This window comes from Melospiza melodia, chromosome 6, assembly GCF_035770615.1.
Source record: "Melospiza melodia melodia isolate bMelMel2 chromosome 6, bMelMel2.pri, whole genome shotgun sequence".
In the NCBI taxonomy this organism is placed as follows: Eukaryota; Metazoa; Chordata; class Aves; order Passeriformes; family Passerellidae; genus Melospiza; species Melospiza melodia.
The window spans coordinates 64,345,536-64,361,837 of record NC_086199.1 but is presented as its reverse complement, the minus strand read 5'-3'; the positions used below and the strand labels follow the sequence as shown (position 1 = coordinate 64,361,837).

Below are 16,302 nucleotides of genomic sequence, written 5' to 3'. Positions count from 1 at the left end.
TTCTGTTGAAAATTTGCACAGTTCAGAAGGCAGAATGAGACCAGATTATTAGGTACTACATTTCCATGGTATTGCAGCCTAAAAGTGGCCTTCTGGCTGCAGAGATGAGACATGACCCTCGTTATCTTGTACCTTGGGCCATGGTTCACTCTGGCCCAAGGGAGCATATGATGCTAAAGGCAGCCTGTGTGCCATGGAGGTGTAAGATGTGGGACAGAGGAGAAGCAAGCCAACAGTTCTCAGCATATTGCCACTTGAATTTTGGAGAGTGAATACAAAGACTGCAAAGACTGCAATGCTGCAAAGCAAGGCAGGTCATCACATTCACATGACATTTGTCCAACTGGAAAAGGACACTGCAGGGACAATAAGGACTTGGCCTCAGCACTGCTTGCGGAGTTGGGGGCTGTGTCGTGGGTTTGATCAAGTATGAGGAACACATGCATACAATGAGTTTTACAATTTTGAATATAGCTATTTGTGAATACAATGAAACTTTTATATAAGCTTCCTATTAGAGCATGTGTTACTGATTTAAATAACATTCAGGCTTTAAAAGGTTTTGTTTCGGATGTCAGAATTATCTGTACAAACAAAGCATTGTGTGCTGACATTGACCATATAGATGTTATCACAGTGCAGCTTGATAAATTCCATTTAATTTCTGTAAATCAGAAATGGGATTCTTTTATTCCTTTATTTTGTAAGACTATAGTTTGGTCACTCTCTTACAATCTAAATTTCTCTGTTTACCAGTGCATTCATTTTCAGAGCGATCTTTAAAATAAATAAAATCTGCATCAATAGCTAGTTTAGATGTATTGCTTCTGAAGATTTATTCATCATCAGATTCAGGTGTGCTTTGAGATACTTCTTGCAAGTTCCATGGATTTAGTGCTTTATTTTTAGGAAAATTATTCAAAACTGACTTCGAGAACAAACGACAGGGCTCAAACTGACAAATGTGTTCAGGGTTTTGCTGTTGTGTTTACTGGGTAGCTTGAGCTCAGTGGAGCAATTCAGGATTTATTGTCGTGAAACCAAGAGCAGGATTTGGCTCTCTAGGTCTGATATTCATCCAGTAAAAATTTGGCTGGATCAAACCAGTCCCTGAAGAACAAGGATGTTGGATTAATGGAAGAACACATTATTTCTCAAACTTGTTATTAGGTGCTGTGAGCCAAACTGTTCATTGCCCCTCTGCTCTCTCCGCAGCCTGGGGGAGTGATGACAAGATTGGAGCATCAGATTTCATGGGAAAAAATACTAAATGGTTGTGCACAAGTGGGGAGGGTGTTGCCAAGACCCTCACAGAAGCGCTGGGCTGTTTGATGAGTTCCCATCCCTGCAGCAGTTATTTTGAGCTAGTTGGAACCCAGGCTTCAAACCCTTTGGTTTATTAATATTATTTCCTCAAAATCAATTATAAATGCAAATTTTGGGGTTAAAAGTGAAAGTAGGGGAGTCTATGTTGATTTCTTGGCGCTTTGGGATTCTAAAAACATGATCTGATATTCAGTGTTTTGCAGGCAAGTATGTGTGTAGGAGCACATGTGGAGTAATTACTCAGGAGGACTCTGGTTTGGCAGCTCCAGGGGCTGTAGTCCTCTGTTTATCACAATCAAAGGTTATTATATGTACATCCCCACCCCATGTTCCATCTCTCTGCCTCAAACCTGTCTTGAATGAACCATAGCAGGGGTGAGCAGGATATATAATGGTTGTGGTTATTAATTCTTTGCCTTTCCTGTTAAGTTCCCAGCTTCCATGTCACTTGGGACAGGACACTTTTCCACTGGATTGGGATTATCCATTGTATTAATGGGAGCTATGTTTCTTCTACAGGGACTTCTTTTTCCTTCTGTAAGCTCTTTGTTGTTTGTACATCACTGGAGCACTCCTGTGCTGCATCTTATTACCAACTGCCACCAGCCTTGTACAGAGTCTCATCTTTTTCCTTTCAGCCATCAAACTTTTCAACCCTACTTTCTATTTTTGGAATAGGTGCTGTAATTTTCTGTATGTTTATATCATGCCCAATGCAGGAGAATCCTTGTCCCTGACACGTGTCTCATTAATTTCAGCCTTGGTCAATGATTATTTTGGGAGGAGTGTTTTGTTACACTGCATGTATAATTATAGTGGATTTTCTCTCTTAATACCCTGATAAATTGGTTTTAAGAGTTTATTATTACATTAAAATAGTCTACCCTAGTGAATCATTATCAGAGTGCAGATTCCCATTAATTCCATTTCAATAAAAGCCAATAGCTGTATCTCCCCAGTTTGGGCTGATCTCACCCTCTGCACTTAACACAAATGAAAACATGCCTGTGTGTACACTTGCACGCCATGGTGGTCATGTGTGCTCAAACAACTCCTCACTTTGCTCTCACCCCCTCCAAGGTGGATGTGCCAGATGCTCTAGAGCTGCTCCCAGAGGAGACACTCCCATCTCTTGCAAGCTCTTAAGTTCTCGTCTCACCAGCCAAAATATTTCAGAAGAATTTTCAGAAATGCAGGTGCGTGCAGTTGTGAGGAGCAGCTTGCTTTGAGCTCCATGGCTGTTTCACCTCACAGCAGCCATGCTCTCAAGGGCAATTATCTCTATAGTAATTAACAAGGGAATTTTCTCTGATGCTGCAGCATGAGTCATGCAGCTTCCAAAAGATTAGTTTGTTAGTTACTGAATAAAATGTTTGCAGATGTACTTTGCTATGATAACATCTCTGACTGGGGATGACTCATTACAGATGCAAGAGTAAAGATCTGCAGGGCCAAAATGTGACTGCATGATCCAGAATTTTAGGCTCCTCTAGCAGCTAGCATGACCCCAGTGTCAGCAAGAGGAATTTGGTTCTGCAGTAGAGCCCAAAGGGGAAAAAGTCCCTTTGCCTCTTCTTACTGCCTCTACATTAGCAGGGAAGGAGAGGTGGCAGTCCTTTGCTCTTCATAAGAGCTGGAGTGCCCTTCTTGAGGAGCAGGAGAAGAGATATCTTGGGCTACTAAGTCTCTTCCCTTAGAGACAGCAAAACTGGGCCAGGTCATACCAAACAGTACAACAAAGTTCATGCTTTCTTAGTATTTTGTTTCTTGAATTCAAGATGAGCTTTGTGACAGCCAGCTTCAGCCTTATAAGAAACCACTTCCCATTAGCTTCCATATTTTTTTCTATTCTGAAATGTCTGTTTAAGCATTTTTTTAATAACAAGACCCTGCTATCACACACTGGGTCGCATTGCAAATATGCAGTCGTTCTGCCTTCTGCAAGTACCCAAGACATGGGATGTACAACCTAATTCCTTCTTCTGGAATACAAATCCTCATCAACTTTGATTAGTATTAACCTTGAAAGTGCTATTCCTGACTCATGCCAGTTAGCTGTAGGAGAGTCAGAGCTGCAACCCATGAATGAAACTGGAATGGATTTGAGACTAAGCTTAGTAGCACAAATGGTGAGGAGTAAGGTAAGTAGGCTTTAGAAGTCATTTCAGTTTGGGTCTTCTGATGGTGTGCACAGCAGGAGGAATGCTTTAAGGACTTGTTAGTTAATAATTCCTAGTGACTGTGCCCCATGCATGAACTAGCACACAGTGTGAGTAGGATTGACGCTGTCTGTGTGCACTGGGTTTAACCACAGCCAGCTCTGGAACAGAAAACTGTGACAAAGAGAAATAGGATTTAACTCTGGAAGTTCTAGACTTCTCAGTGTGAGCAGGGAACTACTTCCACAAATGCATGGAGTGATCAAGGACTAGAGGGAATAACTGTTTGTTCTTGGGAACCTGTGTAAAAATTGCTTGGGAATTAATCCTCTGCTTTGCTTTGGCGTTCTTTATATTGACAGAGAAACATTAGGAACAAGCATATTGCTGCAATCTCCTTCTGTGGCAAAAACTCTTCAATTAAAAGTTCAAGACAAATTAAAAATGGAAATAAAGTCCATTCACCATATCTTACTCTACCATATGTAGAGTAATCAGGTTAGGATTGTCTTCAGTTTTGCTGGCCTAATAAACAGAATATCTATCAGAAACACTGTTTCAATGACACAAAAATGAGAGTGACTACTTCCCTTTATCTCTGTTCAGTACTTTACAGAAGAGAAAATTCTGCACCAAAATTAGCCCAAAATTTGAAAATCTAATCAATGCTTGAAGAGGGTCATGAAATGAGCAGTGCAATCCCTTCACGTTATTCCTAATGCCATATTTGTATTTAAGGGTGTGTTGGCCTTGCAACATGGTAGGTTCTGTTTTTGTAATTTAATTTAATTTCTTTCTTATTATAGGCATGCTGCTTGCAAATCTAATAATAAATTTTCAGTAAATATTACTTTGGGAGGCATCTGTTCCTTAAGGAAGCCTTAGAACCAGTTTTTGTTTTATTTAGGAGATATACACAATGTAAATAGAGCCTGGAAGATCTTGTGCAAGGCCAGGGATGTGGTGATATGAATTTGGCTTTCTTTATCCTCGTGTCACTAGAGGCAAGCTTCCTGGATGCACAAAATTTGCTGCAGGTGTTGTGGTTCATATCAGTTGAGGATTTTCTCCTCAAGGGAAGAGTAGCCTTAGATGGAAAGAGATGTTCAATGAGACTGAGATTTTTCTTTTTTTTGCTTGGTTCTGGCCATTGAGTCAGCTGCACTGTTTGTACCTCAAAAGCTGTAAAATGTAACATAAATACATTGTGTGGTGTTTCCATTGTGAGCTTATTTAAATGGGCAGCATCCAGGGAAGGGGTAGTTAGAGATACCCAGTGCCTGCAGCCCCTGCAGTGGTAGGGGATGGATGAAGTCATATAGGTCTGAATGATGCCCATGGACATACCAGTCCCTAGAGGCCGAGGGATGGAAACCCCCAGTTTCACCTAGAAACTTCCATTCAACCCTGTATTTGCCCCTCACAGAAGCGAGGCACCTGAGGATATTTCTCCTTGCACTTATCCTTTATTCAGGCTTACCCACATTCCTTTCTCCTGACAAGGCCCTTCCCAAGTATTCAGATTGTAGAGAAACAACAAAAAAATAGAGATAAGAATGTGTCTATCCCCACTCATAAAAAGCACTCCTTCCTGACCTCTGGGACTGGCTGGATGCCCTGCTGAAGCAGGCAGCTTGGCTACAGGGAATCCCCTGTAGTCTGTAGCTGCAAAGCTGTACTAAAGTTGCGAGAGGCTCAGAGGGCAATGCAAAGCTGGGCTTGTTGCCTGTCATCCACAAAGAGAAAACATGAGTACAGCAAGTGTTACCTTGATATTTTAAGATTATAAGGGCCCCTATTACTTTTCTCTTTTGCAATTTTCTGTAGAAAACTTACTACTCTCTGTATTTTAAGAATTAATTAAACTTACTACTCTCTGTAGTATAAGAATGAATATTGTGAGAGATAGCTAATCCAAAATTTTGAGGTCCAATAATCTCTATTTAAGAACTATTTTAACTTTTTATGTGGTCCTGAGAAACTTGCCTGGCTTGAGTATGGGTGTTGGACAAGATGACCTTCCTTCCAACTCAGCCATGAACTCCATGCTTGTCTCTACCTCCTCTGATAAACTGTCTTTGAATTTAGTTACCCACTGTTTAGTTCTTTATTGTTCAATACTCTGATATCTGGCTACAGTCAAAAATTTCTGAGCTTTGGTTGATTTGGGATTTGATAAAGTGGTGTATTTTGTTTATGTTAGACTAGTGGCTTTATGCAACTTAATGTTACCGAAGATGGCAGGCCAGTTTGATTTGCCACCCTTTTTGTGTTATCTTTGTATTGTGCAGCACTGTAATGTCAGTGGGACATTACATGTGACTTAAGCAGGTCAGTGTGTGATTTTTCTGGGTTATGACCAGAAAGTTTAAAGTTCATATAAATGATCCCTTATTGACATTTTGCTACACCCAAAGGATGGAAAAATAGGATGGAAAGGATTATAATTTTCTGCTGATTCAAAAAATGATTTTGACAAAAGTGATATTCCTTTCAACTGCAAAATCATAAGAGAGGTAAATCTGTAGGAGGGACAGAGTGAGACTGACCATGCAGTCAGCTCAGATATATTAATTTGGGTTATATGAGTGCAGCCAGTGATGCCAGCATAGGAAAACCCCACTTAATTCTTAGCAATTGCCTGTGATTTATGGCAGAATTACCATGGTGTAGCTCTTGGAACAATCCTAATCAAACAGGACTGGGGTGACATGTTGTCATGCAAGAACAAAGATGACAGTGGGATAAGTAAAAAGGGGTATAATTTCATTCCCCAACTTCAAGGGTGAGCATTTTTAATGGAATATTTTGTAAACAATGTGAGCTGTGAAGGAAGTAGCAGTGGCCTAGTCTTAGGAAAAAGAAAGCAAGTCTTGACTTTTTTTACTCATTCAAATAGAGCTTGAATTGTTTTTTATAAGGGATCTTGGAACATCATTGTCCCGTCTCCGTGTCCTGTGGATGGCTCGGTGTGGGCTGTCAGATTTAGATGGGATCTCTTCCTTCAGCTCTCTAAAAGTACGTATAGATGTGTCCTACCAAGTAACAATCTCAGATCTATCTTTAGTTGATATTCTTTACTTTTAGTCTTCATTCTCTTCAACTCTTGCTTTTCTGGCTGGCTTTGGTTTCATGCCTCGAATTGTGTGACTTAGTTTAAAAGATGCTACAATATAACTCTTAAAATGGGGTGTAACATTCAGGTCTGATGCTGAGTACGCCTAAAGCAGTATATGGCTAAATTAGCTCTTGTCATTAAAGGCTGCAACAGCCACACTTTATAAAATGTTCACTACCTTGCTAGTTTCATCTTGTAACATTTACTATTTCAAGTATTAGAAAAAATTTTGCAGAGCCTCAGTGTTACTTGTGCAAGCCCGTGGTTTACATGTGTATTCTGTTTACTTCTGCTGAGGAACTCTACATTGCTTACAACAATATCTCTGACCTGAGCCAGCTGACCTGGCTGGATCACCTGGAGGTTTTGGACCTGGAAGGGAACAATATTGAGGACATCAACCAGGTGCAGTACCTGCGACTTTGTTGCAAGCTAAGCCACCTGACAGTGGAGGGCAACCTTATTTGCCTGAAGCCAAATGCAGAATCTGCAGAGGTGAGGACTTGGTTTGCACTTATTGTGTTATTTTTTTTGTCAGTACTTTTTAACTGTGAGTTGGAAACGAGAAACATTTCTGCATCTTCCTATTGCATCATTCTCAATGATGCCATGGGATGCATTTCCTACCTTTAATTTCTGTTGATGTTGTGGTCTCATTAGTATGGTCTCCAGGATGACCACAAGTGAAATACAAGACTGCTAGTAAAGACTCACACCTATTTCCCAGCAATATGAGGAAAAACTTCTTCTCTTGGAGTATGAGCACTGGAACAGGTGTCCCAGGGAGGCTGTGGAGTATCCTCCCCTGGAGATACTGAAAACTCATCTGGGTGTGATCCTATGCAGCCTGCTCCAGGTGAACCTGTTTTAGCAGGGAGGCTGAACTGGGTGATGTTAAAAAGTAATTTCCAACCCCAACCATTCAGTGGTTCTGTGGTGAGACACCAGTTTTTGAGGGTTTTGAATTTCTTTTGGAGCTCCAAAAGCAAGTCCTCCAATGTCACCATGCTCAGAAGTTGGGCCCTCAGATGAACAGTGCTTGAGGTAACTAGGAAAAGCCATAATGTTGAAACTACTTGTTACCCTTTCCCCTGAAAGCTTAAAATCAAATGACCAAGAAGACCTTCAGAAAAAGCTGAAGGTGCAAAAGTGATTCACATCTTATATACTAAAATGATGGAATAGTTTCTGCTGAGGTATTTTGTTGAAGGCATGAACTCTGTGTCACAAAGCTGGGAACACAATAATACATTATCTGATTTTAGTTTCAGGGCACTCAACAAACAAAGCAAGGGAGATCTAATTCTACATGAACAGCCTCAGAACTGTATTACTCTCTTTGACTTTCTCCTACTTCATAAAAAAGCGTTGTTGGGATATTAAAACACCAACATATTTGCCATCCAGGTCTTTTGGAAGGTCTATGGACACACACAGAGTTATGTAAAACACAGGTCTCACTAAGGATGGTGCAATTCCCAATGGCACCATAAACAGCTGGTAATGCAGATCCAAAATCAGAGCTGATGCTGTTATCCCACTGTAACATATTCTATAGCTTTTCTGTGTATTTTAAAGAAGTTATGTTGATGCCGTTAATTTACCTAAAAGGTTGGGTTTGATATTTTTCCTGGACTTAGACTTGAAAACACTAAAACTGAATCATGCAACAGGCATATATTTTAAATCTTGGCACTTCTTAAATATATGAGTTAATAGCATTTTTCAGATGCAATTGTTGGCTTGATCTTATTGTTCAGTAAAAGGGGCCATGGAAGGTAGCGCTTTAGCTGTCATAATTTTCCTCTCTGGAATTCAAAAGAAAATATTATATACTTGCCTTTCTAGTTTAAAGTGGTGGAATTATCCTTAAGGGACCACATTGTAACTGCTTGTAACCAAAGTGATTTCTCCATTTTGGAACATTTCTCCCTTATGGAAGATGCAATCATGAGAGGAAAAACATATTCCTGCAGTAAGGAAGCACTGCCTGCTTGTGATGGACAAGGCATGCCTCCTTACTCTTTCTGCTCCCAAGGAGATAAATACATCTACTGACACTCCATATCATAGCTTCCTACCATGGAAATGGTGCAGTGTATCCTAACAGCACAGAAGGTCTGATGCTATTCCCTTGTTATTCCTGCTCAATGAAAGTGGGATTTTTGGAGGATTTGACATCTTCAGTCTTAAATTGTACTTGTAATGGAGGAATGTCAGATTTCCCTTGGGCTGTTCAGGTGAAATGAGTCCTTGGGATGCTCTGCATGTTGTCCCATCATGGCAGTACAAAGAGCAGTGGTATGTGGTGGTGTGCCCTCCTGCTCCATGCAGACTGGCTGTCTCTACTCCTGTGCAAGTAGGTGCTAAGATCTGATCAGTGAGACATGCTTCTACCCGAGTTTCAGTGCAAACCTTATGCCAAAGTCAATGATACAGATTTTATTTAACAGTAAATGTGAGGTAGAGAAATAAAAAGAAATGGAAAAGAGAGGAGAGAGAATATTGTCACCACCCATGGATCCAGTGGCATCCCTGATGATCATTCTTCAGCTTGGACTTCTTGGTGGTAGGGTCCCAACATCATTCAAAACTTTTCATTCTTTACCCATTTTAGCAAACGAAGGAGTTAAGCATTAATTGGCTGCATGGATCTCTTATGCTATTGGGTAAATTATTATCTCTTGTGTCTAATGCTAATTAGTCCACATGCTTTGTCTTTCTTTTCTTTTGAGCCAATGATCACAAGGTTCCCCTGTCAAAATTACCTTTTACCTAGTGGGAACTGATTTTAGCAGAGTTGCTGGTTTACCTTTCCTTGTGGCCTGTAAATTCTGCATTTTTTTGTTTCCATTATCAGTGATACATTCTTCCCAGCTTTGTTAGCCTTCCCCTAAGCGTGAGATAACACCCAGACAATAGCACCACCTTTGTCTTATCTACAGTCCAAGTTCCAGGTATCTATAGAGGAATATCTGGGGTGGCTTCAAGTGGTCATTGGCGGTCGCAGATGTGAATTTGTCCAGGGAATAAGCACAAAGGTGTATTTTACACTGAGCTGCACAGAGGCAGGCTGTGAGTTCACTGTAGTCTCCCACCCAGTCTCTGTTTTGGGAAGATGCTTTGCTCTCAGATTGTTACAAAGTGGGGCCTGCCCTTCATTGCTGAGAGCTTCTCCATGGATTTTGTTGCTTTCTTGATTTCAGTGGATGTTTGCAATTTTTTTAGTGTATAGGAAAGCCATTTAGAAAAGAATATATGTGGTCTTACTTTGGTGTGCCCTTGATGGCCAACTCTAATTCCTCAAGCTCCTTCTTGTAGTCTGGCCCTTGCTAAAGGTCTGTAAAAGCTCTCCTATTTATTTACTTTTAATCTACAGAATGGTCCAGCTAAATTTACTGCTCTTTCTTCAGATGGCCTGTTTGCTCCCTGTAATTTGATTTTCAGATGAGCTCATCTTCCCCTGTTATCTAAACCAAGAGCAACAACTTGATGATAAATTCTGCAGCCTCTGTAGCTGAAATGTAGCATGAGTGTAACATGATTCTTCTCTCCAAGAGGACATGGCTGGGAATTGGCTGTAGCTGAGAATGGTTGACTCAATTTCTAAATTAAGATTAAAGACTTAGTTTGCGAAAATTAGTGTCTGCCTCCTAACAACAACTAACACATTTTATTTGGTGAGTTCCCTCTACCAACATCAGTGCTGCCTCATGCAGAGAGAGGGGGCATCCAAGCAACCAAACCCCACAGAAAGGTTTCTGTTTATGACCACTCTGTATTGAATGAGGACTTGGCTTTGAGGAGGTTTCTAATATTTCATGCATTATCCTGAAAAGCATAAGATCTGCCTGGGTGAAGCAATTGATTGGTGGGTAGCTGTCCATTTGTATTCTGCCACTATCAATGCACTCTTGCCTTATACTTTTTTTACTGTGTGCCTAAAACCACAATCTATGGAAGTGCTCTTTCTTTCTCCATCAGCAGGTGTAGCAACACTCATAACATACTTCAAGCCTTTCTATCACCTGAGCATTGAGGCAAACACCAGAGAATCACAAAAGCAGGGAGACAGATTGGCTGAGTACTGAGGGAGCCCAGGCTTTCCATAGGCATCAGTGGCGTTTTTGCTTTTGCACATTACACATGATATAACAAAGACAAATGGCAAATCTTCAGTGGGTAAACAACAGATGAGCCTTTAGGTGAAGGCTGTGTCTTTGCAGTCCTCTGGACATTTTCATGATCAATTCAAGTAAAAATTATGTGAGGAGCATTTCAAATTGTATGGCAGTCATAGAAATTGACGGTATTAACACAGACTGTTAAATAAACTGACCACTTTCTCAATTTCTCCCCAGGACCCAGACTATAATTACAGAGCAGAAGTAAAAAAACTCATTCCCCACTTGAAGTATTTGGACGGGATACCAGCAAGCCAGACTACTCTCCTTCCTTCCAAGAAGGTGCATGAAGATTCTCTAATCATCAAGGAATCCATCAAGGAAGGTGGTTTAGCCAAAGACATTTCATTGTTAGGTATGACAGGTTTCTTGTTGGGGTTCATTTTTCAAGTTATGATGTCGAAAAAAAGAAAGACAAAGAGCAAGGCAACCTCTTTAAAGCCAATCTTTACTTATAGTGAAGGAACAAAGAATGTTGTTTTCTTCACCTGGGAAGTAAGAAAGCTGGAATTCAGCAGAAAACAGCTCAGATTTAAATGGAAGTTGTCCTAAACTGGGCATCAAGATCAAAAATGCAGACAACTTCTAGAGCATCAAGCAAATATAGCAGTAGCTGGGAGTCTGTACTTAGGACTTGTTCTGCATGATGGAAAGAAGCAAAGCTTGGAATGTTTCAACAACAGCTGTTCACAGCTCTTTCCATGGTAACAGTCAATCCCATGTAGCATGGATGTGGTAGGATTTCCTATTCCAGTTTAATAATAGGAAAGGCAATCTGGTTACCACCAGTGGTAGCAACATCTGAGAAAGATTGCATGGTCTTGTAAGAAATCTGTTCCACTTTCTTTGTTATTAGATTAAGTTCATTACATTCATTAGTAGAGAATAAATGGTTTGAAAGTAAATCTGTTGTCCCCTTGCCTGCAGCCTTGGTAGTAGTTCAGATGTCCATGCTTTTACGTGTCATGCTACATGCACTTTATCACATACTATTAAATATTGCAAAGTATTTCCTATAACTGCTCATGTTGCTTCCCATTAGTGTGGGCAATGCAGTTGGCTTCTCAGCCCCCTCCCCAGATTGTGGTTTGCCTGACAACTGCAGTCCATTAAAAATTTAGTTTGTTTTGGAATAAGTACATACATTTGTCATTTATTGAATCCCTATGGGTCCAAATCATTAGTTGTAATAGTAGTCATGGTAGGGAAAAAATCCATTAAAATCTGATCCTTCAGTGATCGTGCTTTGGCAACATCACCTGAGGTTCAGAAAACTAGTTAACAAAGTTTGCTGACAGAAGCAGTAGGGCAGAGTACAAAACTGTGAATTCATCTAATTCCCTGGTGTAACCAGGCTTATATTCTTGCTGGCAGCTCTAAACCAGTAAGTTCATACAGTCAGGTTCAGACATCCCAGTACATTTTTCTTTCCAGTAGCAATGTTGACTTGGGTACTTTCACATGGAGTGTATTTCATGGGTTCACATTAACAGCTGTGCCCAAGATGTATTAAAGGTCCCTAACACTCAACTCTTAAGGAAATGGCCATATCATCACAGAGCTGATGCCTCACTTTGGAGCTGGTAGATGTTCAGCACTTTAAAAAGCACGTTATTCATCTGGGCACTGGAATGAAATTCTCTTTCCCATGGGTTGTTGGCTTCATATGCTGCTCTTAGAGCTGTGCTGTGCTCCCAGGACAGAGAGCAGTTGGGCAGGTAAGAGGACAAGGCCCTGTCTGCCTTTGCTACTTTTTGTATAATCCTTCCTGTCCTGTAGCATTACAAAAACAATTTTCACCTTTCTTTCTGTGGTAGAGAACTGTCTGTCTCTGAGGCAGTACTGGAAAAATCTATCACTGCCATTCTCAGATTTTTGTAACTCCTGGTACAGTTTCTCCTATTTGACTGGTGGCTCTGGTAAGATGTCCATTGCCATCTGCATTGTGCCAGGGCATTTAAGCAATGTATTTAAGGACTGGGGCCTAGGCTGTGCCTGCAGCAAGTCTGGAATAGTTGCCCTGTGGGCAGGTGGGCAGCAAATGAGAGGCAGCTTACAGTTAGCCTGGGCATGCAGGCAGGGAAAGTGGCAGTGCCCTGGATGTGTCCAGGCTCCCCTGTGGGGCAGCCAGAGGTGGGTGGTGAGCACAGAGTAGTTCCTGACCCATAACCCCAGCAGTCTGTCTCTGGTGCCCTGGAGCAGAAGAAGAGTGGGAAGGGATATCAGTTTAGTTAGGGATCCCCAGATTCTGCCATCACTGGGCAGCACTGGAAGACCTCCTTCCCTAGGCTGGACCCATTCCAGCATGTTTCTTGTAGCTGCAGTTACATATTCTTCTGTTCTCTATAGCTCCAGGTGTGCAGCAGCAGTTGCCATATTGGCAAGGTACGGTGATGGTGTGGTTTGAAGCCTTGCATAACTGTGCTTACCCTAATGAAATCTCTCTTCTAGATCCGTATCTTGGGGAAGTAGCAAAGCAGTCTGAACGCAGCCCAAAATCCCCAACAACTTCCAGACCTGTAAATGCACAGAGTTCTGCTAATGCAGGGACTTCTCGTGATGCCAGCCTCTTGGGCGGTGGCTGTCCTCTTCCAGATCCCACTGTTTTTCCTGATAAGCTGTTCACAAAAGATGACTCCAGTGATTTGACACATGGTAATGTATGTTTTTTTAATCCTGTTCTTTCCCACACCTCCACCTCCTTCTGAAAGTTATTACTGATGAAAGCCAGGGTGCTTTGAATACCACCCACCCGTGCCACTGCTAATCAGGTTTAGCATATGTTGTCTTCCACGAGACTCACCTGCTTTAGCGTAGGCTTTCCTTTATTTCCCCCTGCAGCAGAAGGTAAGAGTCACCTGCACTGCCCATCCTCAGCCCCATGCCCCATGTGCTGCTGTCCCTTTTCACAGCCCCATGCTGCAGTGCTGCTCCCCTTCCAGACCTCTTTGCAGCTGTCCTGCTCGAGTAACACCAGGCCACGTCCTGTTCAGCCACGGGAGCATGGTCCAAGGCAGTCCTCCAGAGAGGTGTGGTGATGCACATTCCCCCCGCTGCATCGTGGGCTCAGACTCTGTGTGCTGCAGTCTCATACTGCAACAGCATCGCTGCTGGCAGTGAGCACTTGGGTCTGGGTTTCCAGAGGTTGGTCCCTCAGCAAGAGGAGTCAGTTCCTTGACTTCACATCCTGATCTAGCCCAAAAGACAGGTCTACCACTGCCCTTCTTGCCCTAGTCACTTGGAAATACCACCCATCCTTCCCTGACTCCTGGAAACACCATGATGGTGTAACTCCACCAGCCCACGGACTGCAGATTAGATGGCATTTGTTTCCAGGCATGGTGGGCTGCTTTGCTCAGATGCCTGTCTCTCCTCAGTTCCCTGCCTATGGGTAGGACTCAGGATGATGGATTAGATGAAGCAATGCAGAGTCAACAGCTGAGTGGACATTTGGAAATGTACATGGAAACTAAGTACAGCTTGTCAGGGAATGAGACTGTAATTTTACACACAGTTTTAGGCAGCTAACACTACTGATAGAGACAGTTTCACCAAATGCTCACTGCTTCTTCTGACCCTTTGTTGCTTTATCTCTTTTTAACCTGATTTTAATCAAAATCCAGCTGAAAAATAATCCAGCACAACAAACAAAAACGACTTCCCAAAATCATATTTTTTTTTTAAATCTGAATTTGTTCCCTGATCTGATTGACATGTACCCTCACAAATATTTGCACCAGCATAACTAAGGAGGCAGGGCAGGGTCAAAAGAAGACATTCTGGTGGAAGCAGAGAAACTGCCTCTTAGCAGCAGTGTCAGGCCATGCCAGCTGGTAGTGTGAACCTACACCATGAATATTATAACTTCCTGTCTATGGGAAGTTATATTAACTGACTTCAATGACAGCACTGTTTGTTAAATGCTGGAGTAAAATGTTTTCTTTTTTCCTGTTTTTCTTAGGACTCCGCCAGGTTATATGTGGGAACCCTGCCAAGGCCCTCCATGTGAGGAGGCAAAAGCTAGGTGTATGCTTTTCTTGTAAACTTCATATTCCTGCATGGTGACCCCCACAACTCCTGGGACAAACTGAACTCCCACTGTGGCTTGTAGCAGCTCACTCTGTTCTGTAGCCAAGAACCCCCAAGATGCAGTTGCCTTGAGGAGGACAGAGGGTCCCCTGCCATGATGTTGCATGTGCCCCTGTGTTAGCAGCAGTGGACCATCAGCTGCAAGGGAGCAGTGAAAATCACGTGTCAGCTGCTGGGGGCAGATTTCCCATCCTCCTGCAATGAGCAAAGTACAAGGCAGGCTTGCAAAACTTGATAGTATTTCTACAACAGTTATTAAGAGAAAGACTTTTTTCAGCAGTGTTTCTTTGATGTTGGTGTAAACAGCCAGCTTGCTAATGCTGCAAGGTCATTCCTATTGACTAAACAAACACAAAGCCAAAGTTTGTTCCTCTTGGCAGTGGGGTGGTGCCCCTGCCCTGTGGGTCAGCCTGCTCATTTTGGCTGTAATTCAGTGAGAGGATACCCATGTGTGTAAAGGGGAGCAGCCTGGCTTGTCATGGTCAGCTTTTGTTGGCCCTGAGGTTCAAAACAGCACAGCTACACATGAGTAGATCTAAACAGGCTGGGGTTTATCAGGGAGATGCACAGGACACAGACTTAATGCTCACAACAGATGTTTAAGAACTGCAGGGAAAAGATAGGTACTGCCCATGTCTTTCTGCTACCACAGCCTCAGCATAGGAAGCTTTTCTGAAACAAATTTGAACATTTTAGGGAATTATTGTGTGCTAAGAACTGGGATGTGGAATTGAACTGTGGTCCTATACTGAGTGATGCAGTCTCTGTGGCACTGGTCTTAATATGCTTATAGGTATAGGTGCTATAGGCTTATATCCAGTGAAATATAAATCAACAATTTTGTCACTGCTACCCTGGGTTCCTCAGGCTGTAATAGTACATGACTGGGAAGTGAGACTTCTTAAAATTGAGGAGTTAGAAAATGATGAGGGATAATCTAAAAACTCAGAAACAACAGTGGGCTTTGATGTATGCTGAAATCCACATCTAGAAACGGAGCTGGGAAGTGTTCCCATGGATATCTAGATAACTTGTGCCATTTCCACAGCCACCTGCTGTGAGGCCTTTGAAACCGTCTGGTCTGACGACAGAAAACCTTTGTGGCTCTGGAGGAGGAAGAGATCTGCACCTGGAAAAGGTGTCCTCTGACCTGGGAGCATGGATGGAGCAGCACAAGGGGTGAGACCGCCGGGGAGACAGATCTTGCCATGCCATAAACTCTGCATTCATTTTCTGCTGCAAAAATAAGATCAGCGCTTTGGCCACCTGCTGGTGGTTTCGAGGGATAATCTCGGCCCCTGCCTTCCTGTCCCTGCTTTGGGCGGCAGTCCTCCTGCCTGGAGCATCTGCGGGATGGCAAGGAAGAATCCTCTTCTTTCTCTCTGGAGCACAGGCAGGATGGGCTCACTTCCTTAGCGAGAGCAGA

At 42.3% G+C, this 16,302-nt stretch overlaps 1 protein-coding gene across 7 annotated transcripts in view; it reads left to right on the top strand.

The window, feature by feature from the left end:
- Positions 1-16,302, top strand: part of LRRC56 (leucine rich repeat containing 56) — a 97,305-nt gene that overhangs the window by 37,529 nt on the left and 43,474 nt on the right. For 5 of the 7 annotated variants that reach the window (XM_063158725.1, XM_063158727.1, XM_063158726.1 and 2 more), the window contains 6 exons: positions 6,407-6,503; positions 6,901-7,098; positions 10,965-11,142; positions 13,239-13,442; positions 14,749-14,813; positions 15,925-16,055. In XM_063158725.1, the coding sequence (XP_063014795.1) occupies positions 6,407-6,503; positions 6,901-7,098; positions 10,965-11,142; positions 13,239-13,442; positions 14,749-14,813; positions 15,925-16,055 (873 nt within the window). Of the gene's footprint in view, positions 1-2,405; positions 2,523-6,384; positions 6,504-6,900; positions 7,099-10,964; positions 11,143-13,238; positions 13,443-14,748; positions 14,814-15,924; positions 16,056-16,302 lie in introns of those variants that run through there. The other 2 variants (XM_063158731.1, XM_063158730.1) reach the window with 2 other exon arrangements.